The 27,669-nt window shown below is 48.0% G+C and overlaps 1 protein-coding gene and 1 long non-coding RNA gene across 5 annotated transcripts; both read right to left on the bottom strand.

Moving 5' to 3' along the window:
* Positions 1-1,642: 1,642 nt before the first annotated feature.
* COL6A2 (collagen type VI alpha 2 chain) lies at positions 1,643-25,281 on the bottom strand. Of its 3 annotated transcripts, XM_085553720.1 has the most exons (29): positions 25,105-25,281; positions 24,114-24,209; positions 22,707-22,829; positions 21,699-22,297; positions 21,074-21,094; positions 20,294-20,359; positions 19,794-19,847; positions 19,639-19,683; positions 19,395-19,421; positions 19,120-19,146; positions 18,983-19,027; positions 18,106-18,159; positions 17,784-17,846; positions 17,465-17,527; positions 16,838-16,927; positions 16,082-16,144; positions 15,624-15,686; positions 15,290-15,352; positions 14,848-14,910; positions 14,357-14,407; positions 13,875-13,910; positions 13,449-13,511; positions 13,075-13,137; positions 12,763-12,798; positions 12,442-12,487; positions 12,197-12,349; positions 11,487-11,939; positions 11,139-11,177; positions 1,643-3,188 (listed from the first exon to the last, which is right to left on the bottom strand). In XM_085553720.1, exons 3-29 carry the CDS (start codon positions 22,819-22,821, stop codon positions 2,581-2,583), a joined length of 3,069 nt encoding a protein of 1,022 aa, XP_085409846.1. In that variant the 5' UTR covers positions 22,822-22,829; positions 24,114-24,209; positions 25,105-25,281; the 3' UTR covers positions 1,643-2,580. The 3 variants fall into 3 exon arrangements, with proteins under 3 accessions (XP_085409846.1, XP_015723178.1, XP_015723179.1); XM_015867692.3 differs by lacking the exon at positions 24,114-24,209; XM_015867693.3 differs by lacking the exons at positions 1,643-3,188; positions 24,114-24,209 and adding an exon at positions 6,219-7,734.
* A 201-nt stretch (positions 25,282-25,482) lies between these two features.
* On the bottom strand, positions 25,483-26,394 carry LOC146760162 (uncharacterized). 2 transcript variants are annotated; one of them, XR_014948442.1, is made up of 2 exons: positions 26,300-26,394; positions 25,483-25,601 (listed from the first exon to the last, which is right to left on the bottom strand). It is a non-coding gene; the product is annotated as an uncharacterized LOC146760162 (long non-coding RNA). The 2 variants fall into 2 exon arrangements; XR_014948441.1 differs by lacking the exon at positions 26,300-26,394 and adding an exon at positions 25,878-26,002.
* Positions 26,395-27,669: the final 1,275 nt, after the last annotated feature.

Genomic DNA, 27,669 nt, shown 5'->3' with positions numbered 1-27,669 from the left:
TTACCAGCTTTCAGTACAGCCAGTGTACACACCTGAGGGCACACCTTTCTGTGGTATGCAGAGACACTCAGCTGGGTTGAGGTGAGACTACAGCCACCACAGATGTGCATTGAAGCTGCTGCCAGCTCCACCTAAACCAAGCTGAGTGCTGGTAGTGGGCACTTAGCTCCTTCCAGGCAGCAGCTGGAGGTGGTGGGCATGCCACACTGGGGGCGGAGGGGGGACTTATAGGAGCCCAGGTGGGACTGTATGAGCCCCTCAGTCTCACACCTGCAGCTGCTAACTCCTATTAGAAGTGGTATGGAAGAGGGTTGTTTCTGTGCTATCCTGAACTGGTTTTACTTCCTCCTCCAGCACTCAGGCAGCTCAAGCAGCTCAAGCAGCTCTGATTCTGACTGAAGAGAACATCTCCTACCTGTATGGTGGTAAAGCCCCGAGGAGACAATATATGAAGACAAATGCCTCACAAGGGCCACCTACTCACTGTTCTGCCTCATTCTCCCTCCTCTGCATTCTGCATTTTGCCTGCTAGTGATTTTTCTTGCTCTTTGTTTGTAACTTCTTTGATCTGGAATTGTTGTAAATAAATGAGTAACAGCTCCGGCCTCTGTCTTTATTGAGAGGGATTCACATCCCACCTCCACACTGAGACCTATCCCTGTTACTATCAGTAACAGCACAAGGGGTTTTGTGCATTGGTTTGTACCCTTTGGTTGCCTCCTCTGGCCCTGACTCACAGCTTTCTCTGCACCCACCCTGCCAGCTCCTTTGCACAACCTATACACTGGACATCTCCTCATCCCCGTGCCACCTTCATCACTCTGGGTGGTTCTAACCAGGAGTGTGCAGCTTCCAGAGCCAGCCTGGGCAATGAGCACCCCAGCTTGTGGTGCTTTGTGTGTAGCAAACCAGCTCTACCAGTAGGCGAGGAGTAAGGAGTCTCATCTGCCTGTGTCTGTGTTTTAGGTGCCCTCCCCAGGGCAGCCCTTGGCAGGCACAGCCTGTGTGACTGGTTGAGCCAGTCTGCATGGCTGTGTGGCTCTGGGATATGTGCTTTGCTACTGGTTTAGTCTGTAAAGGGGAAGGCAGCAGTCACTGCCCCAGTCTGAGCAGAGATCCCAGGCTCCAAAGTCTGGTGTGGACTTTGGCCAGGCAGGAGCAGTCCAGGGGAAGAGCAGACAGAGGAGGTGACCATGCTCTTTACCTTCCTTCACAGTCCTTATCCACAGCCCTGAGCCAAGGGAACACAAAACAAGTAAGGAATGATGTCTGCCTTTGTCACACTGAGAGACTGTAGTCCAGATGGGAACTGTGAATATGGGGATGGGGCAATGGAACAGAAGTATAAGACAACTGTAGGCACAGGAAGGTGAGCTGGAGGGCTCCCATGAGATTCATGTGGACCTTTGGGATGTCAGCTGTGCCCTGTGATCCTCTGCCACAGGGACCCTTGTCCTCATGCTCCCACATTTGTGAGGAGATGCAGAAAACAAACTTACCTTCATTTATTAGCTTAACACCAGGAGAATAACTACCTGCTCATTAATTAATACAAATCTAAAATTAAAAAAGAAAAAAGGGAAAAAAAATAAAGGAAGGTGGAAGGAAAAGAGAGAAGACAATCTATGGAATAAAGAGACAGTTTTGGAATAGGGTGAAAAGAGTTTATTTGTTTATTTTTGCAGACAACACAATTCAAGTTCAAATCTGGGTATTGCCCAGTGAATTGGTAAGAAGAAGGCACTGTGGTTACTTTGAGCACTTAGGGGTGACACCATGTGCTGCACGGTGTTTTGTGAGGTGCTGGGATGTATGCTGCCCCTCCCAGCCACTATTTAGGGTGCTGTAATAAATGAACAGGTTCTGGTGAAGGTTGGACAGAAGGAAGCAAAGGAGATAAGAGCCCAGAAGAAAATGCAGGTCTTTAAGTTGGCCTGTAGGATTGATAGAGGATCAAAAGGAACACCTGCAGACAGCTGCTGAAGGCAGCAAGAATTCTAACCATCCTGCTGCTCCCAGAAAATGGAATAAGCGATGAAGGGCCATGCAAGAAGAAAGCAAACTGCTGACCATTTCAAGCAGCACATGATGTGTCATAAACTTGCCCAGTCCTCTCAGGGGCAGAAGTCCCAAGAGAACAAAAAGGATGATATAATTAGGTAAAGGGCTTGCTAAATAACAGGCAGTGTTAAAGCAATAAAGATCCACAAAGGATGCTAACAGTTTTTGGTCGCTTGTCCTGCTAAACTAGAGAGGTTTCTTGCTTCTCTGATAAACCCTCCTAGGATAACAGTAGATACACAAGGCATAACTCGGTGTGTGTAAAGCTTTACAGACATACTTCATATGGCTCTGTATCCTGTTTAGATCTTGGATTTAATTAGCACCATAAATGCAAGATATGCGACTTCACCACAAAACTCAAAAAAGAGGTCTGGATTTTGGTTAGAGAGGAGGGCCCAGAAGGAGGCTGTGTATAAACTGTTCTGGGCCAGCTCAGAGTTGTGAGAGAAGAAATAGAACACGTAATATTTGGGGGGGTGTATGCTGGTGACAGGAGGACATGTGCACTCGGCTCAGCTAACATATCCACCTAATGAACCTGTCAAAGAAGCTTGGCTGGGAGAGGCTTTCATAGTCCTTCTCCCGGAAGATGGCGGCTCGATCTCCAAGGCCAAGCTTCAGTAGGACATCCATGTCTACATCACTGCCAAGAGCCACTACTGTGGGCATGACGTCTTGCTTCTTCATGGAATTGATGGCCTCCTCAAGGTTCTTGCTTCCTGTGATGCCGTCAGTGATGAAGACGAAGGAGAGTTCAGCATTGCGCCGAGCAACTCGCTGACCGCTTCCTGGGCTGAGCACAATGTTGTTGATGGCATGTATGATGGCTGACCCAATGTTGGAGGATGAGTCCAGGTACTTGATCTGAGCCAGGGCATTGGAAATTTCGGTCAGGTTGTAGGTCAATGGGAAGACCACGTCCTGCTCTCTCTCACTGCCGTACTGCAGCAGCGCAATCCGCGCATTCATGTTGTCATCGTTTCTCCTGGCCAGTGTAAGCTGTTGGGCAACCTGCTCCACAAAGTGGTGGGCCCTGTGGAAATTCTGCTCCCCAATTCTTTCAGAGCCATCGAGCAAGAAGACAATGTCAACGGGCCGCTGTGTGCATTGGGCTACTGCAAGCTCTGCAGGAGAAACAAAAGAAAAACAACAGAGTTGGGGGCATAAGAAAGCCTACTGGAGAAAGCTGGGTCGTGCCTTGTGCAGCTTGGGCTGGAGTCACCTCTGCACACCTTTCTACAGAGGTTTTCCCCATCATGTTTCCAAAGCCTGTCTCTGTGGCTGATAACCTTTGCTTCTTTTCCCTCAGCTCCTGGGCATGAGGTCTTAATGAACTGCAGTTTTGAGGGCAAAGACAAGCATCCAAGCATGAAATAGCTCTGTGCATGTTGTGTATTTCAGCTGTAGAACTACACCCACACCTTCAAAGAGCAGTGCCCCACTATTAGCTAAAAGGAAGATTAATGGCACGCAGTGCTTTCATACCTCTCAGTAATTTCCTATAGAGCGGCTTACTCTCAGGATTCCTCTGCGCAAATCTTTGTAAGGTGAAAGCTGATTTCATAACCTGCACCCAAATCTGTTTAATCAGCCACCACCAATTCCTGAGGAGTTTATAAAGGTCAAAAAGTATGTTTAGAAAACAAGAATCTCTTCCTGTTGGTTCACCTATATGCCATAAAGCAGCTGTTAAAATAAATAACAAAGAGCAATACTTGAATGAAACGTTGGAACATCATCCTTCAGTCACTCAGAACAACACAAAGCAGGCAGCGAGTGAACTCAGAAAAAAAGGCAGAAGAAAATGGCAGCATTTCGAGTCTGGTGTTAGTTATGAACAACTCTTTTGTCTCTTTGCAGTACTTATGTGTAATGCATTTGATGTCTGTCCGCATTCACTACTTTCCCAATAAACAGTTCCGTATCTTCTTAGGTGGTTTTTCTTCCATTTAGAATTAGTGATTCTTCTGGGTTTTCTTCTCTACTAAAAGACCTAGTCAGGGATACGATTACAATGTTAGCACTGATGTGTGACGTGCATGATGAACACCCCATGGGGCACTCCTCCATGGTGGCAGCAGGGCAATTGCTCTGTTATGCCCTGTAAAGTAGTTCTGTGTTGCTCACTCTGAATCTCAGAAGGGTGAAGTACTGGAGCACGTGCCATGTAGTGTTGCATGACTGGCAAGGACCAGGTGATTCCAGAGCAGCTCCTGAGTATCCATTTCTGGCATTGAGGAACAGCTTTTATGATAGTACCACCACATTCCATTTACATATAGTGATCAAATCCAACTTAACAAAGTGCTTCCTCAGTACTGAGTGCTGTTATACCTGGGGCTGCATTCAGCATGGCAGAAAGCTGAAAGAAAGCTCTGTATGTGAGCTGAAGAAGAGAATCAGACTACAGAGCAGATAACACAGATTCAACAACATGGGACAGTGCTTCCAGTGTAGCAGAAACCCTGACAGTGCATATGGTTGAATTCATGGAATACTGACACCATTTTTATCCATGACAAAACACCTTGTGCAGAAACTTCTGGTACCTGGTTTATCCAATCTTGCTGGGCAGTGCAAAAGCCTGTGGCTGCTTTTGATTCATACCATGCAGGCTCATGTTTCTTCTTAGCCCCTCCATGCTGTAAAATGTACCTGTATGATGGCATCTCTTGAATGGTGCTTGCTGTGCACTGTCTTACTGTAAACAGCAGACTTCTGCAGTGTCAGTTCTGTCTTAAGGAGAAAGCAGTCTCTGAGCGATGCTATTTTTCTGCATCAGCTTTCTGAATTTCATATCTCCAAATTCAAATTCAATACTTTTCTCCTTTAAAGCAGTAAAGTTATGCACTCACCTGTTTGAGACATGATGCCTATAGGTACATTGATGCTGCAGTTCCAAGTATACAAGTGCTGCTCCTACAAGGACATTTGTCCTTGGCAATGCCTGCACCAGTGAACACCAGCTGCTCTCCTGCTTTGTGCAGTCATGAAAGGGAAAGGTGGGAGGGAATGCCCCGTTCAACCACCTGAAAGTCTGGGTCGGGGTCTACAAAAGCATGGAATCCAGTGGGTGGAAGAGAGGGCTGCATATTGTGCCAGAGAAGTGTTACTGGCCCATCTACCCCATTTCTTGTCTATGTTTCAATTAGAAGCATGTGCTACCTTCTCCCACCCTAAATTTACCTACAGAAAATGTTAGGAGCTCCTAGTTAAGCAGAAATCAGCATCACCCCATGAAGCTTCAACAAGAGCATGAAATAATAGAATCACAGAATGGTTTGAGCTGGGAAAAGCCCTTAAAGGCCTCCAACCCTCTCCCATTTTCCCCACCAACCCACCAGTCCCCCCCACCAGGTTGCTAGAAGCTGCATAATGCATGGCTGGCTCTCCAGGCAGTCCTCTACCTGTGTCAACTGCAGGAGTGCTTCCCAGAGAAACTCCTCCTGCTGGGCAGTGCAGTGGCTGCACAACCTTGGGTTGGCCTTGTTCAGTATCATACTTAGTTACAGTTTGCTCTCATTTCTGGGAGGCATAGACCCAAGTTCCTTTTCCTCCAGCAAGGAACAAAATTCTTGTCCTTAACTGCAGGTGGTCCTGTGAGACATCACCATGGATTAAGCCAAATAAAACCTTCACATCATGCTTTTAACTGGAGCGCCAATTCTGCTGGTGCTGCTTAGAGCAAGGCTTGCAACTTACTGTACTGCATACCGAGTGCCAGACAACAGCTGAGGCTAATATAAGAAGTACAAAAAGCAGAACTGCAGAAATAACACCCATTTTCCTGCCATTAGTAATGATGTGTGTGTGCAGAGTAGTCCCATCCATTCATACAGCGCTCCTCTGCATTCAGTCATCTCAGTTGCACCCCAGCAGTCTAAGTCACATACTGATCATAGGGTAAAAATATCTCATCCCCACAAATATCACATTATCTGTCACTGGACAAATTCTAACCTAGATTGACAAGGCCTAGCATTTGAAATAGGGCTGAAATAGAACTGTAAAATGTTCAAAGTGGGCAAGCTCTTTTTTCCAGTCATTTCTGAGCTTGGCTACAGCATGGCAACCGTCTCCCTTCTACACACCTTGCAACAGACTTGATTACCACAGTTTTGAAGGCTGTAAATCTCAATTCTGCTCATGAAATATGACGTTTGCTCAGTATAGTTTATTGCAATAACACCACGTCAGATAGAGAGACTGCAAAATCCATTTGCTGGCAGTAAACACTTCTGCATAGGGAGCAATAGTTATTCTGGAGGCAAAAAAGGCAGTCACCTGTCTGACTGTTTCTGGAAATCAGTGGTAGTAGAGCGCATGGAAATATCCCTCTTCATTTAAACAAGCCTGTCCACAGTACAGATGGTGGCTCTAAAGTCTCCGTGAACCAACTTAGCACTGGATGTGGATTCTATTGGCTGTACTACATCAAGTTTAAATACTTGCTTTTAAATAGCTTATGCAACATATCACAGATGTTTGTGCAATGGTGGATTTTTGCTTTGGACTTCCTGGTCCTATATAACCTCTGTCTCCTGGATATGGGTAAGTACACATTGTGAATGAAGACCCAAGAAATGCAAGTGCACAAGCAAAGGTGCACACAGGATATACAGCTTCTGACAGAAGAACTCCTCAAGTTTTGCTGCTCACGATGGAAAGCCGGGGTTGCCTCTCTCTCATACTCTTTGCTCTTCCCTTCAGCACCCCCTGATGCCTAGCGAATGCTTGTACATAAACACTGCAGTGAGAGGACATGCACCTTGCTTGCCAGTCTTGCCACCAAAATGCTTTATGGGACCCAAAGAGAGCCCTCACAGTAACGCACAATGGAACAGCACAGAAGATGCTACAGAAGTAGCCAGTAAAAACAAGTGTAGGAAAAGAGCATTGCTGGGCCCTCTGCAAACAAGGGACTTACTCTTTGCTTGCTGCTACACATGCCCTCTGTGCTGGAACCCCTGCTCATGTGTGGCTGAGGATGCACCATGCTGCCAGATCAGGGCAGGAGCATGAAGAGAAAGAGTAGCAGCACGGCTGTCTCAGAAGCCAAGGCAGTGCCACTGTCCTGACAGCACTTGGCACTACCCCTGCAGAAAAGCAGCAGGCAAAGCAAGAGCACTTCTGGAGATAGCTACCACACTCGCCAGCCAGCCAAGCTGGAGAGGCCTGCCCCTTGTGTCACATCCCTGCCTGAGCCCTGCCAAGCCATGTTACTGCCTTTGTTTCTCCTAAACTAAAAGCTGCTGGCAATGTACCTGTCCTCTTTGCCAAACAGGCACTGGAAAGACAATTACAGCTCCAAACAATTCTCCATCTCTCCTCAATCCCTGCCTCCACATACTTCATGTCACTTAGAATGGAGATGTCAGCAAAGCCCTAGCACGGTTTCTGGGTCCCCCACAATCTCGCTGTGCACCATTTTGAAGGTGTCAATGAACAGGTCCATCCATTCTTGCCGCTCATTTCCAGTGGCAAACTTGGCTTTTTCGGCGGTAAAGGCCAAAGTGGCCACCAGCTGGGTGTACATTCTGGGGTCCCGGGTTTCCTTCGTGGAGTTTAGGAACTGGGCGATCGAATGTATGGTGCTGGGAATATTTATGTTGACTCCCTCTTCCATGGGGCGGAAAATAAGTGGGTTTACATTTCCAGGGTTCCTGTCATCTGCAAGTGAGCGTCAAAAGAATATTTTCAGGGCTTTCTAGCAATGGCTGTGTCTCTGAATGCTACCTGGCTTTCCTATGCATGCTGCACCAGAGGAGAACAGAACTAATGAGGGACAGAGAAGTAAAGACCGAAGTCAGATTTTCAATCTCAATATCTAAGTCTCAACAGTCATACTGGAATATGTGTCCCAGAGCGGGACGTGGAATCCTCACTGAAACCAAACTCCTGCTGTGTCTCTCACAGGAAGGCTGAAGCCAAAGAACAACCATGCAGAAGGTAAGGCTGTCAGTGCACTGAAGAACAGCCCTTAAAGGGAGCTGGCATAGAGCACTGCTTTGGTGACAAGGAAAGGACCCTGGAGAGGCAAGATGGAGAGAGAACAGACCCTTGTGCAATATGATTCCACAGGCTGGAGAGGAACTAGGCATCTGTATACACAGATATTCTGCCTGGGGCATCTGACCTGGGCAATGTGGAGTTACTAAAACCTGGAGAGCACAGGAATATATAAGCAAAGTGCATATTACTGAGAAATGAATTCAGTCTGCTTATGATCCAGTTACTGTATCTTACAACATCTGAACTGTATTTGACAATTCAGTGGCAAGGCAACTAACTTTCTGTCGATGTCTGATCAAAGAACCATGAGAATCCTACTGATATAATGTAACAGTGACTAAGAGACCGAGGAAAATGACATGAAAACTTAACTGCCCAGTTCCTGCCTTACTAGTCCAGTAGATTCACAATGGAGAAAGTGGTAATTACGAAGAAGGCCATAAAATCCAACTTTTTTCTGCATGTGGGATTCACGGAGATCAGCCACCAAGCAGCTCTGAACTCTGTTACATGCAAACTGCACACATGATGCCAAGAGGCAGAAAGACTTGATGCCAAGGGACAGCGTTATAAGGACTTGCTTGGCACTTAGTCTGCTTTGCTTGGGGTGGATGTTCCATCCTGCAGTGTACAGTGCACAGTGTCCATGTTCTTCGGGACTCTGAGATACTCAGTTTCCACCTGATTGTGCTGCCATGACATTTAAATAAAATCCTGAAACTCAAAGCAAAGCCTTTTGCATGGGTTAGGAAGAGCCTCACAGAGCATCATGCACTTTCTATTAAAGCAAGTAGTCAGTTCAAATTTGCTCAGCATCTGACCCTACCTGAGCCCAAATCAAGGACCACCACATCATCTTGTAAGCATTAAAGTAACTGAGAGAAGGCTAAAAGGAGACAAGGATCTACCTTGAAAAGAGAAAAATCTGGATTTCCATAGTCAAGGAGGCAGCATGGCTTCCTCTGCAGATGAGAACTCAAAGTGATGACATGCTTGGCTCCACAAGGCGGCAAGGAAGAAGCTGGGTGCGGATCATAGCAGTCCCTCCCCATATCCTACTGACGAAGCACAGGCTGGAGCTAGGGTACAATGGCATGAGCAATGGATTTGCTCTCTCAAGTGTCAGGACTGCAATTCTGACAGCTAAGGGCCACGACCAGGGCTGAGCATAGCTCTGTCCCTGATCTGAACCTACCTAGTGTATCTGCAGCTGGACACATGCATTGGGTATGCACGAAACTCACTTACATGACTTTCAAAGGTCACCATCTCCATCCCAGAATCTTGCATTTGAATTGGCACCAACTCTTGAAAATGCTCTCGGAAAACAGCAGGAAGCTGAACAATGAGCAGAGTATCTCCAGGCTCTGTCATACTCCTTTCATCACCTCTCATCCAACACCTTTCCTTATCAGTGTGCAAACGAATTCATTGCAAATCCTTCTAGATGATGGCAGCAATGCATTTTGGCCCATCCAATACAGCAGGCAGATGGTGCTTTGCCCAAAGGCCCCCATGTCCTTAAGTATGACTTAAAACTTGGCCTACCAGGCCTTACACAAATCCTTGCACACCATGGCAACTTTCCCCATGCTGAGGAGGATGCACTGGCACTTTCACAGGAGGTCCACACGTACCCAGGGACAACATTCCACCTCCCCTATCCGCTGGGGAACAGGTGTAGAGCCTGCACTTGGCCTGGCCTGCCTATGGCATGGTGTGAGGCATTACCCAAGAGGGAACACCCTCAGATGCCTTCTTGAGCTCCACCAACATTTCTGATCTGGTCCTCATGTGTATCAGGTACCAGCAAACTGATCTCATCTTGCATCAGGAACAGAAACTCCCAAGTGTACTACAAGGAACGGACAGCCAAATTTGCCTTGCTTTGGAGAGCTCTGATGGTCAGAGCCTTGGAAAATGTGAATGCTCAACCTCTTGGGTCAGTTTCTCTCCTACATTATTCCTTATAAATGGGGAGGCTATGAAGACCAAAACATTTGAAGACACCTGAGCAGTCTCTAGAGTGGCATGGAGAAGCTTCTTCCTTGTGCATGGATCCACAGGACATAGCTCCTCAGAAATCACTGCAGAGTTTGTGTTGATGGCTCAGCATCACAGTTTGGCATTGCTTTCCCTGCATTACCAGGTGCAAATACTGAGAATGTTAGTGTAGGAATCAGAGCTTTTAGTCAGGAACAAGTCCAGCTTTTCTGTCTTCAGACTGCTGATCATTCTGGGACTGCTTCCCTTTGTGTTATATGGAAACAAAGGCACTTCTTTGAAAATTAAGGTTAAGAATCTGTGCAATACTGAGTTGAAGCAGGGGCTTCATGGCAAGAGTGGAGATAAAAATTGCAAGAACTGGCAAAACTTTGTCCCCGATAAGCTTTGTGTGTATCAGCAAATAGTGCATTGTATTTAGATGCAGAGACAGACAGACAGTTTCTCTAGGAGTTGCAGATATGTCCTTTAACAAGCAAAATTTGATCAAGGAGAACCACTGTTAGCAAGCAGCAGCCATCTCTTACACGAGAGTACCCTTACAGACTTTTTCCTTTGATTCAATACCCTGAGTTAATTGTTAATTAAAACACAGCCAGTGTTAAAGAAGCCAAAACTTTCAGACCACAAAGGTGTTGTTTTCCAAACTCTCTACCTGCTGCTCGGCCTCCATCACTCACAAGGAGCATCTTGCCCAATGCTACTAGTTATACTCTGGGTGGCAAAAGGGGGTTTGGCATGTAATAGAGATACAGAGCAAGCGAGAAATTCATAGATAAATTTGGAGATCAAAATCTGGCAACACCTAGGAATTTGGGCAGGAATCAGAACTGAGCAATGCTCATGTGCTAACACCGTGCGCTAGTACCCACCTGTGAAGAGAACTCAGAGGGACAGGAAAGAGCAGGGGATGAAAACATGGAACTTTCCATGTACAGTAACACTATTTCCCAAACTCCCAGCCATGCAAAGGAACAGGCTTGCACATCCCCTCCCACTCAGGAGCTCCTGGACCTACAATTGTGTGCAGAAAGCATAAAGCTACTTGTAATGTTTACCTGTCTGGCAGGGCAGCTCAGGGCAGACAATCTGTGGATCTGAAAGGAAAGGAAAAAAAGGAAAACTGAATGACGTGCTACCACCTCTCTTCAGTGCTTGCATTCAGAGATGCAGGTCCAGGTTTCTCACAAAGAGAAAGAACAGTAGCCCCAAAGTCTCAGGAAGTTTATCCAGGGCTACGTGAAGTTCAGCCTGCCCATCATGAGTGACCCACCTTGAGAGCTGTTGGCCAACCAGCAGGGACACGGTGTCTCTGCAACCTTTGCAACACACAGTACGTGCCCTCCATCCACAAATCCCACTGCTAGACAATTCCAGTTCCCATAAGTACAAAGACAGATACAGACCTGGGCAGAGCATGTCCTCCATTTTGTCAATGAATTCCTCCGCCACAAGGTCTGAGAAGAGCCTCATCTTCTGGACTCGCTGGGGTTCATTGCAGGCAATGGAGACTAGGGTCTCGCTCTGTTCTGGCTGATCAAATATGTCTCCAATGCCAATGGTGTTGACAAGCACATCTCTGCCACAAAGAGCCCCTAGGTTCTTGTCATCATCCCGAGGGTCGTAGCGTCCATCTGTGATCACCACAGCAAACACCTGGGCTTTCTCTCGACGGCTTTCTTTGATGAGCTTATTGTAAGCAAACTGAAGAGCAGAAGGTGTCCAGGTGCCTCCAGCAATCCACTCCAGGCGCTTCACTGCTTCCTTGAAGCTTGACAGTGAATTGATGCGCTCATCGTCAAGCTTGATGGCTTCAAAGGTCCCCTCATGACTGTACTGAACCACCCCAACACGGGCACCTACCAAAAGAGTGTCAAAGTCACTTGGCATTGAATGAAAATGTTGAAAAGTCAACATACTTTCAATAATAGCAAAGAACTGTTCAACCGGCCTACAAAGCTGGGAAGGGAAGAGCAGAAACTGTTGTGAAAACACTGAACAGACAGACGCAGACCAGGGCAGCTACATACAAATATGGAAGCTGGAGAGATCCAAGACCCTTTTCTTTTGCCCATCCCCACTTCTGCCACCAGCTCCACCCACACACACTCCAGACCTGTCTCTGATTTGGGGTCCTTGGCGATGGAGCCCAACCGGCTGACCACGTTCACCACAAAATTCTTCTCCAGAGTGAAGTTGGTGTATCCAATACTTTCTGAGCTGTCTATGACGAACATGATATCCAGGGCACCGCAGCGCTTCTCACAGTCTGAAGAGTGGGGCAGAAAGAGGAAATCACAAAGGCGGTTTTGCAACGGTGCAAACAAGAGCCATGGGGTAAGAAGAGACCAGTTCACTCACCACAGCATCCACACGTCTCTCGCACGTAGGTCATCACGTCACAGTCCTGCCAGCAAAAATGTGCAGTGTGAGTGCCTCCCTCCCTCTCTAAGGGAAAGGTTCTCTTTTTCCTTCCTCCCTGGCCACCCCTCCCTTCTTTCCTTGGCTCCCTTGGGAAGCCACAGGCCACTCTGGCTCTGCTCATGGCAGGATGTCTTCAGTCCTGCCCAGTGTCTCCTGTGCTGAACAATGGCAGGAATGGTACCCTGCCTCATTCTCAGGCTGCACATGGCAAAAATAATGTTGCTTTCAAGTGGAAGAGCACAGAGAAGTCCTACTTACAGTCAGGCCTGGATCTCCTGGTGGGCCAGGGGTCCCCTGTAAGAAGAACACAAGGATTTCAGGCATGGGTTCTGTGAGCTAGACATCAGCATCACCAGAAACTTGGATTTATACAGAGGTCTGTCAGGGAAGGAAGGGAAGAGAAGCCTCTCTTGGAGATAGCAGACATGTCTGAGGGCTGGCATCCCTTCCAGCTGTAGGGAGACCTGCTGGCACGCTGGGCTTTTGAGCAGCACAGGAGCTGCTTGAAGGAGTGGACAGAAGAGGAGGAAGCTGCAGCATCTGCTCAGACACAGCAGGACAGTATTCTACCTCTGGGCCTGCTTCACCAGGTGGGCCGCGGGATCCAGGTTCACCTCTTGGGCCAGGATCACCCTGGAAGAGAAACAAAGAAGGACTGAGTGCTCTCCTGTTGAAGATGATGGTGTAGCTGCTGCTGTTTATGGCTCCTCCTGACCCACTCATCAGCCCTGCCAAGACTGGTCACCAGACTGCTGCTGCTGTGCTGGGAGATACGGGGCATTTCTTGTGTGTGGCTGCATTGGTCAGGTAAGGGAGACCTACATGTGTATGCTAGCACCACACAGTACTGACAACAGCACACAGCTCCTCGTTGTGTGTCTCAACACCACGCACTCATGGTATGCACAAGCAGGCACTTGCTGGTAACACAAAAATCTGCTTACCTCCTCCCCCTTCTCTCCTTTTGTTCCTTGTGTTCCTTTTGGTCCAAGCTCACCCCTTCCTCCCTGTTTGAGGAAGAGAAAAACAGATTCATCAAAGACCACATGTGGATGCACTCAGACAAAAGAACAGTGGCTGTGAACACATCAGGAACACAGGCCTGCCTGGCCCAAAGGACCACCCTTTAAACCAGCAGCACATGCAAAGCAAATAAGTGCTGTTTACATAGGCACTGACTGAAGAATAAGGAAGTTTTGCAAAACATATTTCAAAAGGAGACAAGCCTGCACAACACACCCAGGCCACGCAGTTGCAGGGAAGGTCCTGCAAGATGACTGGTTCCTCAACCACTTGCCCTGAGGGCCAGGTAGCAACTGCTTGGCATTTCTGCCAGGCCAAAATCAGATGAAGGAAACAAGTGCACTCACCTTGGGCCCTGGCTGCCCCTTCTCACCCTTGTCACCCTGTGAGGAAAGAATAGGTGAGATGGCAATGGATGGGTTTCACGCTTCTGTTTGAGGTCTGTGATGAGGGACACAAAGTTAAACAGCAGGAGTGACGGCTGGGGTGGTGGGCACAACCACATCCCAGTCATTGTAGAGAGGCTGGGGTCCCCAGTACCTCTGACATACAGATAAGGACTCTAGGGACAGGTTCCAATGCTGTGGAGCAAAGGGAAGACTTCACAACCCCTGGAGCCAGGACTGGAGATGAGGACAGGATGCTGAAGGATGAATGATGAGGACACTACTGCTGAAATGCCACTTCCTCATCCCCTTCTGCTTCACTTTCTTGTAGCCCTCATCATTTTTCTTTCTCCCTCCTCCTTCTCCCAGGCTGTTAACCTCCACTGAAGCACGCTTACTCTGCTGCTGTTTGTGCATGTACATCTTCACAGGAGCATACGTACCTGTGGTCCTCTGGGTCCAGGGTAGCTGAAGCCAGGCCTGCCTCTGTCACCCTTTTGTGAAATAAGTAAATAAATAATTGTAAATAATAAATAAGTAATTGTCAGACAAACTTAAACATTTGTGACCTAGAGATGCCAGTGAAATCAAAGCTATTTTCACTCCCTCTCTGGGGAGAAACACTCCAGTGAGCCACCACATCTGCACTGGATCCTCAAGCACTGGGAGCAGTTGTTCACAGCAAGGACAGGGGGTCCTGAGGACAGCATATGACTGGGGCAACCCTGAATCTACACAGGGTGAGAGATACAATCAGAGCTGCCATGGCCAGAGCAAGAACTAAGCCTGTCCACAGCAAGGCTCATGTTCAGTCATCCTGCTTCCAAGGCACATACATAGGTCAGTGAGTTTTTGCAGGAGATACTGACCTTAGAAATATCCACACAATGATAACCTCCTCTATCAAATGCTGAATTGTACTTAGGAACTTTACCTTTGGTCCTGGTGGTCCAGCGTCACCTCTTGGGCCCAAGTCTCCAGGGTCCCCACGTGATCCCTGCAAGACAGAATTGGGAGGAATGGCTGAGGACATTTCCAGCAGCTTCCTGGTCATACTGGGGTTCATGCTGGGGAAACGAGCTGCTGAGATGATGCTGTGAGATCACCTCCCCACCCCCAGGAGTTGCTGTGGCAGTGACTGATGCAGCACCCATGTTCCTGCAGGGCCAGGAGGATGAGCTAGCACTGCTACCACAGTGTAGGTGTGGGCTCAACCACAAACTCTAGCCAAGCTGGATGCCCATGGGACAGCTTTTTGAGCCTCCTTGGGAACAGGAAATGCAGGCTGCTCTTAGTAGGACAGTGCAGCCAGCAGGACTAGCTGTCACTGCAGAGGAAGGTGGGTACAGTCACACAGATGTCCCAGGATGACTTACTGTATTGCCTGGCTCTCCCACAGCACCTGTAGGGCCTCGGGGTCCTGGCAATCCTTGGTCTCCCTGCAAAGCAAGAGGCAAGAATATACAGGAGCAGATACAGACAGACCCTTTGTGCTGCATGTCCTCAGTGCTCCACCAGGCTTTGGCACCTCTGGAGATGGTGGTGTGTTGGTGTCCCATCTGCACCTCTTTGCACAGATGAGATAAAGCAGGATGAGACCCTCACTCATCCTGCTTAAAGATTCTCCTTCCAATGTGTGTGAGGGGCAAAGCCTGGTAAGCTGACATCTCCCTCCCTCCTACCTATCACAAAACCCTTCGCTGGGCTTACCCTTGCTCCTTTGTTTCCAATCTCACCGGGCAGGCCACGGGGACCCTCTGGACCAGGATCTCCCTGTGAGGAAAACAAAGATTTGTCAGGCAAGTCTCCAGCTGCATGGCAGTGAGGAGGTATGGCATTGTTCTCGAATCTGGTGTTTCTTTGTTTGAGAAGAAGTGTCAGGGCAAAATAACCTCTGAACATGTTACTTTGCCTCAAGCTTTGCTGCCCTTCATCCTCACGCAGCTCTGGATCAGCTTCTGGAAGCTGTAGGTACTGTTTTTGGATGTGATGGTCACAGCTTCTGAAAGCCAGGCAGGCAGCTGGCACAGTGGTAGCAGTGCCCACTGGCACCTGCGGTTCCCAGCCCTGGCCTTGGGCACTTCATGGTTGTACAGTAGAGCATCATAAATGCCAATCCTGGGCATTTTGTGCATGTTTGCAATGGTTTGGGCAGTTGCTTTACTTACTCTTTCTCCCTTGGTCCCTGGACCGCCTTTGCTGCCCTTCGTCCCTGGATCTCCACGTCGACCCTTGGCAGACACAGAAAGTGATCACATCAACAGGATGCCAACAGGGATGCCACCCAAACAGTGACACCTGGCTGCCCTTCCTTCCCCTTCTACACCACCTTAAAGAGCCTCTGTCCACGATGGCCCTACTTGGGGCAGGTCCTGCCTTTGTATTTTGGAAAACCAGAGCCAGACTGCTCATTCTGGAGGTGCTCACCACAATGATCACCAATACACACGGCTCATTCCTTCAAGGTTAAATGCTTTGCTTTACTTCCAGCATATCTGGCTCTTCTTCATGCTCTGGGTGTTGTACAGGGACTCAAACTGGTCTACATCATCTGGGTTCTGCCTTCACAGTGTTAGCTGAGCTGAGCTGTTATGCTGTTTAAGCTTCTAGTCAGATAGAGATCATTTGTTGCCTCAACTTTGGTGCCAGCTTCCAGGACAAACTCAGAGGGATGCAGGCTAAGGTGAACTCCAGATAGGCACTTAGCACTCGTACTAGGGTTTATAAAAAATGGCAGACAAGGAAAGCAGCACTGCATGTCTTAGGGAATGCAGGCAGGCTAACTGAGGGAGTTTCTCAACCTTGCTCATAGATCAAGGAAGTAGGTTCCTTTTTCCTTTCCTGATGACCTGTCCCTCACTCATCCATGAACCTGGAGGAGGTTCCTGTAGCATGTTCACTGCCCAGAGTAGACACACACTTACAGGCTCTCCTTTGGGTCCAGGAGGTCCTGTTTCACCTTTTCTTCCTTTGCTTCCACCAGGTCCTTGAGCTCCAGGGTTGCCAGGAATTCCCTGGGAAAGAAAATGAAATTGGACTTGTCAGAAAAGAGATCAAGGTGGATATCTCTTGTCCTGTGCCAAGCAGCCTATCCTTGTGCAAACGCCAGCATGAACATGCATCTTATGTTTCCACACATTCCACACATACCATGCAAACAAGTTAAATCTATGAGCACAGGTGCCAACCTCATAGAGACCAACTGAGAGAAAGGCATCTCAGCTCTTCCTTCCAGCTTCCTTCCAGCCTGGTGCTGCAACCTCTGACACTCTCTGAAGTGACTGGCTATTGGGATAGCAAACTCTTTACCTAAATAGCAGCCTCATGCTGAATGATATGGGTAAGGCTTGCCTAAGAGCTACTGGGACTTAAGTTGGAGTTTGCTTACAGGAATAAAACCAGGCTAACAACACCAGCAGTTCTGAGAATGTTACAAGCTATGCCAGGGGAAACCATAATCTTTCTACCCAAAACAAGACAGGAAGATGAACAAAGATGAAGAGCTAGAAAGGTAAATCTTTCTAACTCTGCTTTGCCTGGTGCGAACCTACCGGGCTCCCTTTTTCTCCTGGAGGTCCTGGGGGTCCACTGCGACCAGGCCGGCCAGGATCTCCCTGGAACAAACAGAGAGGTCATTGGTTATGTCATTAGAACTTTGCTGCACACCACTGATGTGCACCAGGTGGAGCTACAGGAGCAGGGCCAACAAAAAGCCCTCCCAGCCTTGTGTTAGGATCCAACAACCAGGCAGACAACCTATCGGCTTCATGAGCAGGGAAGGATTTAAGAGGCAATACAGACAATAGTGTGTAGGTGTCCCTACTGCTGGCCTCTGCCCATTCTCTCCACTCCCATTTGGAATACTCTTACCTTCATGCCTTCATCTCCTCTTTCACCTTGGTCTCCTGCATCTCCTGGGTAGCCATCAGGGCCCTAGAGAGGGAAGAGACAAAGAGCAATATCAACAACGTGAATTTTACAACTAGAATTAATCAAATCACTCAAAGACACTCTCTAGAGACTGAAAACCACAAAAACCACAGGCCTGGGGATTACAGATCTGGAGTCAGATTATGAATAAGGTAGGAAAAGGAGGCAGTGACTGACCTCTGTTACCATATATTTTGGGATGTACAATTGAAGCTGGTGCCACACACCTGATGTGCTGAATGAAAGAACACAGCATTCCTACCTTGTCACCACGATCTCCTTTGCAGCCTGGTGGTCCAATTCTCCCCAGCTTGCCCTGGAGGAAGATCATTCAAATGAAAAAGACAACAACACTCCAGCTGTTTGAAGGAAAAAAAATACATCCTTCTCCTGTCAGTAGTTCCTATTTTTTAACATCATCAACGGGTCGTACCTGTGATCAGTCAGAGAACAAACAGCAAGAGTATTCCGTAAGCAGAAGCGTTGCTGTCTGTGGTGAGCAGACACAAACAGAGAATGAGGAAGCACTTGGTGGGGTACAGGAGAAAGTGCAAAACAAAACCAATGTGTGCTGGATAGTGAGCAAAGCCAGGCAAAATTGTATAAATTTAGGCTATTCTGCTCTGGTACATTTGTATGGGTAGGCTGCATCTGTCTGCACTCACCTGACAGGGACAGAGGATTTCAGGGACTTTGTTAGGAGATACCTGAATGTGGCTTTAGGGCTTTAATATTAAGAGATTAGAGCTTAGAGATGAAATTGCAGGCTCTGTAAGGACACGTCTTGAAAACTACATTTCAGCAGATGTTTCTGTGTACATGTCCTGCAGAGGGCTCTAGCACTCAAGATAGGATATCCCCACCGGGTGAACCAGGCATTGCTCATGCAGTAGGATCACAACCCGGGTTATGCATCAAGCTCCCAAAGAACTTGGGAACAGCACTTCTGTGACCTGACTGAATGCATCTCCATCCAGCTCAAGGATTTCTGCAGGCTATGGAGAATCACGTTCAAACAAGCTCTTAAAAACTTCAGCCAGATTGAGATGGAAGAAGCAAAGAAACACACGTGGGATGTGAGAGCAGGGACATAGAGAAATAACTGCACCCAGCGATGGTGCAGTCCCCCATGCCATTACCTTCTGTCCATCAGTGCCATTCCTGCCTGCCAAACCAGCTGCGCCCTGGGATCAAAGGGGGAAAAGAGCTATCAGTGATCTGATGATACACTCAAGGGTTTGTATCAATGTGCCAGTTAGGAAAGGTCTTCTCTTACCCTCCGTCCATCGGATCCAATCTCGCCCTAGGGAAAAATGAAGATAGGAGTCAGTCCGCACCCCTGTGCCACGCTCACTCACCACACCAGAGAATTTCTTCCCCTCCCTCCTTAAAGTGCAGCATTTTCTGCAGATGACATTCTTGTCTCTCCCTGCTCCACAGAAGAGGAGCCAGGAGCCCTTTCCCCAGAGTGCTCTTCTGCTCCTCCAGACCCTGTGCTGGTGCAAAGTGCTGTGATACCCCGGGCATACCATGCAGACTTTTCTTTCTCACCTTTTCTCCTTTCAGCCCTGGAACACCCTGGAGGAAAACAAAAAGAAAAGAAAGATGATGCTGAGTTAGTGCCTGGGAAGGCAGCAGCTGAACATCCTTGTTTTACCAAACATCATAGAACCACAGAACATCCCAAGTTGGAAGGGACCCATAGGGATCATTGAGTCCAGCTCCTGGCTTCACACAGCAACACACAAAAATCCACACAAGTAAAGAGCGCAGTCATTGACTACATGATTCTTACCTTAGGACCAGGGTATCCAATTGGACCTTCAATACCTGGGTCACCCTTAAGGAAAGAAGACACAGAGTGTTACTTTAAGCAAGGCACAGATGAAGCCCCAGCTGGCATCAGGGCAGCACTGCTTACTGTGTAATGGGGACAGTTTTGCAACTCACCTGTCGTCCCTTCAGCCCAGGGGAGCCTGGTTCACCCATGTTTCCCTTTGCACCCTAAAGGAAAAACACATCATTGGTGATGACTGGAAGGCATCGACAATTTCTGGTAATATCAGGTTCCTACAAAGTTTGGGGCAGCTGCTGTGGGGATGGCAGCACACAGCATGGCAGCAGAGTTTGGGACTCTGTTGGGTTATGGGCACAGTGAGACTGCACACATGAGGGCTATTGGGAGTGGGAGAGGTAGAAACAATTTTTGCCGCACTCTTGTTGGCCTTGCACAGCTTCTCTTAGTTACTGAAGGCCCTTGGCTGTGATCACCATAGTTGATGCTTGGATATCTTTTTGCATGCACTGGTCCATCAGCCATGATGGTCATGAGGAGACATGAAGGGACCAGAAAGGATCAAGCCCAAATCCTGGTTCCACACAGGAACACCTAAACAAGACTATATTATTCTCTTGGTATTATTCTCTTCCCATGGGTCGAAGTAACTTACCTTCTGCCCTCGGTATCCCTTGGGACCAGCTGGACCTGCAATCTCCAGGCAGCTCATTTTGTAGCACTGAAACACATCAAATTTAACATGAGCTGCAGTTGCTGCTCTGCGACATGCCTACAGCCTTGTGTTCTGAGTCAGACAGCACCATGAGCTTGGGCATGCAGCGTGGCTGTCTCCACACCTCTCCCCATGACTGCAGCAGTAAAAGTGGCTCTGGTTCCACCTGGCTCAGAGATAAGGCAGCAAAATGCATGTTGAAAGCTCCTGCATACAAATGTGAAGTTGCCACAAGTGCATTCATCATGATTTTGGCTCTGGGCCTGAGCCCAAAGAACAGGGCTGCTAAGTGTCAGCCACAGTGTTCTCCTGGGCCCACCAGAGAAGGCTGTGCCATTGGGAGCACCACTCTGCATACTCCTCTCTATGTAGACCAAGCCCTGTTACATGGCTGGGCAGGAATTCTAGCTTTCAGAATGCTGGTAAAACATGACTCCAAATCCAGCATGGTACAATGAGCATCTTAATAGACTTGAACTCATTGACATGAGGAGAATCACCAATGAGGGGGAGGCAGAAAGGGAACCATTCCACATGCCATTTCAACTGCTGGGTAAAGGAGTGGGTTCCCATGCTGCATACTGATCCCCAGGTGGGCAGAAATCCATTCCATGCAGCTTAGAGCAAAACTATGTCTGCTCCTTTGGGGTACAATCTGGTCTTCTTCAATAGGCAAGGCAACTTCAACTTGGAAATGAGATGCAGGTGCTGCTCACTCACCTCAGCATAGGCTTCATGTTTCTACAAGGGAGAAAACAGAATGAATGAAATCAGTTAAGATAGTCAGCTCTGAGAGAAGAACAGCACCCACCCTTAGCAGTATGTGTGATGGCAAGGGAAAAGATGCATCTAAGGTCCCATGGCTCTAATCACTTCATAGAATGGCTCAGGTTGGAAAGGAACCTCAAGGATCATCAAGGTCCAACCCCCACATCCTCAGCAGAGTCCTCAGTTAATGGTGGTCCCTCACAAATGGGGCCCTTAGAAATCACTCTATTGAGTGGGGAGGGAGTTCAGGAAGCCTCACAGATCCCAGCACTGCCACCTCCTCCACATGCCCCCAGGTGGGGCACAGGTCTGGCCTGAGCAGCAGCCAGGACTTGGATGGATCCTGCCAAGGGCAGCAGGGGCAAAACCCAAGGGACACCTAGCCTAAGAAGTCAGATATACTGAAGATCACATTTAGCCCGTAATGCACACAATGCTTTTCACTTGCAGAGGTGCTCTCTCAAGCCAGACCATGATGCCATCTCACCCTTCCACATGCTCCTTCTCCTGTCACCCTCCCTGGCGTTTTCCCTCATTCTGTTCTACACCCTGGGCAGCGCAGCTCAGTGCCCCTCACCATTGCTTTGATTATTCTCTCGATAGTGTTCTCATCGATGTGCAGGGCATCTTTTGGGGTGATGGTGTAGTTGCTGCGGTACAAGTCATGTGGTGGGCTGGCAATCTCCCTCAGGCCCTGCTCGTAGACATCCTCACTGGGGGCCACTGCAAAGAGCTTGATCCCCATGTCGCGTGCCCTCTCAGCTTGCATCTTCATTCCCCCACAGGGGCTGCCAGTGACGTGGCCGTCAGTGATGACAACTGCAAACTTCACATCCCGGGCTGTCTGGCTCTGGAATTGCTGTGTCATGTTGGAGATAGCACAGTCTGTGAAGGTGCCTCGGCCAAGGTACTTAATAGCACGAAGCTTGGTGAGGTATGTATCCTTGCTTCTTGTTAAAGGGCTGTAAATTTCCACCACGTCTGAGTAATGAAGTCCTCCAAACATCCAAGTGATGGAGACTTGGTTCTGGTACACCTCATTCTCCAGTCTTTCAATGAACAGAGGGATGAACTGCTTTATTTGATCCACGAGGCTCTGGATAGGCACAGTCTGCAGAGCAATACTCTCCGAAGTGTCAATGACAAAGTACACGCTGATGGGGCAGTCTGTCTTTTCTGTATGGAGACATGAAGACGTGAAGAGAGTAAACCACAGCACAGGGCATGAGGTTTGGTGTCCTGCAAGGCTGCTGCAACTCTAGTTAACCAGGAGCTATTTCCACCAAGACTGGAGGAAATGGGGGCAGGGATGACTGAGTGCCAGTTTTGAGCAATGGGGTGACTTTTGCTCTCCTGCACTACATACATGCCCTGCCTGACAAGCTGCAGGCTACTCTTTCTGTTTTAAAAACATTTTGAAAGGGTTATACCCAAATACAGTGCTAGAAAAAGCACAGCTCCTATCCCAAACTGCATCACTGACCAGACCAGAAGACTCCTCATTGACAAGGACTTAAAAAGCCTAAGACCCACTGCTTTAAGTAAGTCTGCTGCCTATAAAGGAGACAGACACCCAAATTAATACCTGTACAGGAGGTAACAGGTTCATCATCAAACTGAGCGTGTAGTGGAACTAGTGCCACGCAAAGAAGAGCGGATAGGAAGGCTTGTTGGAACATCTCAGCAGTTCTTCTGGACATTTAGATGCCTGTGGAAAAACAGAAGTTACATCTTATGCACAATATTTGAGCTGTTAGCTCTGACAGGAAGATACAAAGCCAGCCAGTGCTTCATGTTAGTTCTGCCTATGAGATCTACCCGGCTCACCCAGCAACTCCCTAGCTCTCTCCTCATGGCTGCTCAGCAGTTATTTCCTGTTTGGACACATCTCAACTTAGTTTACACTGAAAGATGCATCACACTACAGGATTCTGAAGGCTCATTTATGCTGGGAAGGCCAGTTACTATCGGTACCACCAATATCATCACAACACAGACAGCTTTCCTCCTTGCTAAGGCTTGTGCACATGCTAACAAGCCTGCAAGAACAAATGCTCAAGCCGGATTTAACATAAAGGATGTACTTCCATGTCAGATGCTGTCCTCTGCTGCCATCTGTCACACGGCAACAAAATGGAACAGAATATTGGTGGGGAGGTTCAGCCTGTACTGCTATTACCACCACCATCTGCCTCTGACACTGCGGGCCAATATAATGAAGGGGGGGCATTGCTTTTAGAGCAAACCTCACACTTACTTTAATGCTGGGGGAGTATTATAGTTAATACCAAGGCTTCCTATCTCTGGCCTTAAAACAAGCTTCCCGCCTTGTTCATCCTCCACCAAGCAGAGCTGCAGGAGGACTTCATCTCCTGGAAGACAGGGCAGCTTGGAGTCCTCAGGCAGCACCATTTCAGAGCTCAGGAAGCTGGAGACACCATCTTTTGGAGACACTGAGCATATGGAGGCTTTGGCCAAGTGTCTGACTCACAGATTGCAGCACCCTGGGTTTAATCACATCCCTTCCTCCTGCCATGCGTGTGTGAGTGAGAGGGACTCTTTGCCTCTATACCAGCAGCTCCAAGCACCAGGCATACTTCACTGCTCTGTTGTCCCACTGCACGCAGTCTCTTTTATCCCACTTCATTGCATGCAGGCTCCTTCTTATCACTGCCAGGCTGTGAGCACAGCGTGCCATTGGAAGGCACGCATGGTGCTTCCCCACCCATCAATTCCACTAACATGGAGTGGTCAGATGTGGGATGAAGCTGCCACAGCTTCTCTCCCCCATCTGAGCAGTCTCCAAAACTGGGGTGGGCAACACAGTTCAGGGTGCCATCAGCTCTTGTGGTTCTATTGCTAATATTATAAGATTTGATGCCTTCTGAAAAGCCCCACCTCCTGCTGAGAAATGCTCAATGGAAAATAACAAGTTTCACTAAAGAAATGGTGTACTGCAGGCTAATTCATTTGATGGAGACTAGGTGCTGGCCTTGAAAAGTGATGGAAAGTGCAAACTGGGAGCTGAATCCTTCTGCTTGAATACTTGGTTCCGCCGTGCCCTTCTTCCTTGACTTCTGCTCTCTTTCTGTGAGAGAGAAACATAATGCTGTGGGAATAAGGCCTTTTGGCTTGCTTGTGGCTTAGCTGCATGCTCACAAACTACTATCAGTCAGATCACCCTTTAGTGCTCTGCAGAGGCCATCTCACGTGCCCGTCCAGGCAGACCCAAGGTCTATCTGATCCCATTTGTGATATTTCTCAAGTTCTTCCTGGTACACCTTCAAAATCACACCTACTGCAGCTGAGCAAATTGTTCCCAGGTCTATGAAAATTCAGCTGCTCCAGCATTAGGCTAACAGTCTGCAAGGAGCTGATTTATGGTCATGGAAACAGGAGAGTGGAGAGGTGGCCGGGCTGCAGTGCAGCCCAGGGGCTCAGCACAGGCTCCTTCGCAGCACTGCACAATAAGCTTTCAAGATCCACCTCATTCAGGAGCGGCTACCATTATCTTCCCAAACTGGTGCTGGTGAAAAACAGCATAACTGATTCAGGAGGCACAGCTCACTGCTTTGTCTGGTCTGCAATCTGTATCTTATTTCCAAGTTTCTGAAAACCAAAGGCGAACCAAACCATAAAGCTGCTCAAAGCAGCAGCAAAACATTGTGCTGCTGTTGCTGCCATCAGGCTGCAGCAGCTGGTGAACTCAATGAAGGGCAAAATTGCATTCTCCAGTCCCCGCCGAGGGACTTTCAGGACCTCTGGCCATGTGTACCTATAAGGCAGTACTGAAAAGTGCTCAAATCATCCCAAAAGCTGAACGCTGCACGGAAATACATATTGTTTCAGTCTAAACACAGCGTGCCTGAAGTTAGCAGCTGGAAGCAGCAATAGCTGTGCAACCCCACAAAGGCTTGGGTTGGGGTTTTAGAACCATCAACAGCCAAACGAATGCTGTAAAAGGAGAGGAAAATCCTGCCTACCTGGAAAGAGGGCTCATCCAAACTCCTCCAAAAAGCCTCGGATGCGGCAGGACAGAGGCTCCGTGGGACCGGCCGTATCACGAAGGCTTCTGCATCCCCGGAGGAGCAGCCGGGAGCAGCCGAAGCTCCTGAAGCCCAGCTCCTCTCTTCTCTCGCAGTCAGGAAACCGCCCGCTACGTTCCTCCTCCTTCGGAACGTCTCGGGCAGCGCCTCGCGTGTAATAGCCGCAGCGGACCGCAGAGAGTCACTGTGGGTCCACCGACACCGCCACGGCTCCTCCGCCCCTCCGAGGGTGGGTGCTGCCGTGGGCGAGGTCGCTTTGCTTGGAGCTGAAGGAATGTTTTAAGGCGAGCTGGAAGAAGGCTCATTTTTCCATGATGAGAGTCCCCAGTTCGTGGCTGGCATTGCTGCCCCACGTATTTATGCCATCAAATAGTGTTCTTTCTTTCTTTCTTCTTTCCCTCTTCCTCCTCCTCTTCCAATCCTAGGAACACGTCCTGAACGGAACAAAAAGAACATTTCAGAAAAGAACAACTCACGCCATAGCCTTTACAGATAGCCAAGATTTGTTCAGAGGCATCCAACTCTGCCTGTTTCTATTGATTCCCTTTCCTTCTCTCCTTCCTTCTTTCCTTCTTTCCTGCCTTCCTTCCTGCCTGCCCGCCTGCTTCTGTCCTTCCTTTTCCTTCCTTTCCTTCCTTCCTCTTCTACCTTTCCTTCCTTCCTATGAAAAACAGGGGAAGAATCCCAACAAAAGCACATTATCTGCTAACCATGCCCATGTGTCTCCAGACTCTGAGCAGTGTGAAGGGACCAGAGGCAGGCTGCGGCTGGCAGACCAGGTAACCAGCAATGGGGAAACCAAAGTTAACTCTCTCTGGCCATCATTGCTAAAGGTAATTAAGAATATCTTTACAAATATATTAAAAGCAAGAGGAGGACCAAGGCAACTAATGACAGGAGAAGCGGTAAGTGCCTTAAGTTGCGCCAGGAGAGGTTCTAGTTGCATTTTAGGAGACATTTCTGCCCATAGTGATGCAGCAGCACAGGTTGACCAGGGAGTGGTGGGGTCACCATCCCCAGGGCTATTCAAGAACACCATTTCCCCTTAAGCATCTTTTGTGAAGAGCAGAGATCTACCTTCTGGGAACAGAGTTACCAGACAGCTTAGCAGATGCCTAAGTGAAGCACTCACCTTCTGGTAAACCAGCACATGCTGGATTCTTAGGTCACTTATTTTGCTTCTGTTTCCAAGCTCTGTTGTGTCTGCAAGTACTACTTGTGTACTGAAACCACATTTAGTATTCAAATACATTTAAAATGGAGGAAATATGGGAACATGAAGAGCAGAAAGAAATGGCTGATTTTCTGCTCTCCTTTGTGACTGCGCAGACTGTAATTTCTTCATCTGCAACTCCATCAACCCCTCATGTGTTTGTGACATCATACATTAGTCTCCAAGAGTTGTTTTCTAAATATGTCAAAAAGACCAAAAATGAAGACAAAATGAGTGCTGGTTTTCAAATATTTGTAAGTATGTGGTTGATAGTCTCATCATTTGCAGTTGCTACAAACCAAACAGTGGAAGTGAGGCCCTTTTGTAGCTGTCCTCTGCAAAGCCTTGCTTCCTAATTGAATTCATACATGCACAGGCAATGTGTTTGCATTCCATGCTCCAAACAGACAAGCCCTACACTTCTGAGGTTTGGGGGCTTGTAATTTTGATGTTTACCTTGCCCACTTTCATAAGAATCTTAAGTTAGTTCATAGTCCATAGTCCTTTAAATCCTGCCAACAAGTTTTTCTCCAGCCTTCATCAGTTCTTCCCCGTGTTTGAGCAGCAGGTCTACAAGAGCACCTCCCTGCACTGCTTCATTAACAGCCTGCATCCCAAAATTGCCTTTGACCCAATGAAGAAGCCTCTTGCAGTTGTTATACGCAGCCATATCGCCCTCTCAGTAAATGGTGGTCAAATTCAGTCTTGAATACCTGTGCCTGTGACAGTAAGGGTTCTCTTAAGTGCCTAAAGAAAACTTCATCCATCTCTTTTTCTTTATCAGGTAGTCTGTAGCAGACACCTTTTACTACATCATCTGTGTGCCACTGCTGTGCCTGCTTCATTGCCAAGGCAGCAGTGACCTGCATAACACACACAGTCCTATAGCCATAAAAAAGGTGCAGACCTGAGCAGCAGCCCCCACTGTGACCGATATTCTTGAATGATGACGAAATTAGCTACAAAAGATTTTTCCAAAGGAAAAGCAAATGCTCATTTGATACCACCATACTCTATCAGCGTTTCCTGGGATTTAAGCCTTTAAGTCAACTTCTACAGGATGTTTAGAAAGTCCTCATGAACACGAGTGCAATCTGAGGCTTTGCATACTTTTTCCTATTCTGATGTTAATATTTAAGTCCCCAGTGCTATTGCAGTTTTATTGTTACTTAACACCCTGTTTTTATACACAGCATTTGTGCACCCATACAGTTCTGCTTGCTATCGCATAAAGGAGTACTGTTTGCAGTTTCTAGAATTCTATTTTAAACAGCCCCAAGGATTTTCCC

The sequence above is a fragment of the Coturnix japonica genome, chromosome 7 (genome assembly GCF_054131305.1).
Source record: "Coturnix japonica strain WE chromosome 7, WE-NBRP24, whole genome shotgun sequence".
NCBI classification, from domain to species: Eukaryota; Metazoa; Chordata; class Aves; order Galliformes; family Phasianidae; genus Coturnix; species Coturnix japonica.
Note: the sequence above shows the minus strand (reverse complement) of the source record. Positions and strands in the feature narration are given on the sequence as shown.

Bases quoted from the DNA above. Each gene is read 5' to 3' on its own strand.
- COL6A2 (XM_085553720.1), bottom strand. From the start codon at position 22,821: ATGTCCAGAAGAACTGCTGAGATGTTCCAACAAGCCTTCCTATCCGCT. The intron at 19,422-19,638 runs GTAAGAATCATG...GTTTTCCTCCAG, and splicing joins TTGGATACCCTGGTCCTAAG to GGTGTTCCAGGGCTGAAAGG. The intron at 15,353-15,623 runs GTAAGCCCAGCG...CTTGCTTTGCAG, and splicing joins TTGGAAACAAAGGAGCAAGG to GGAGACCAAGGATTGCCAGG.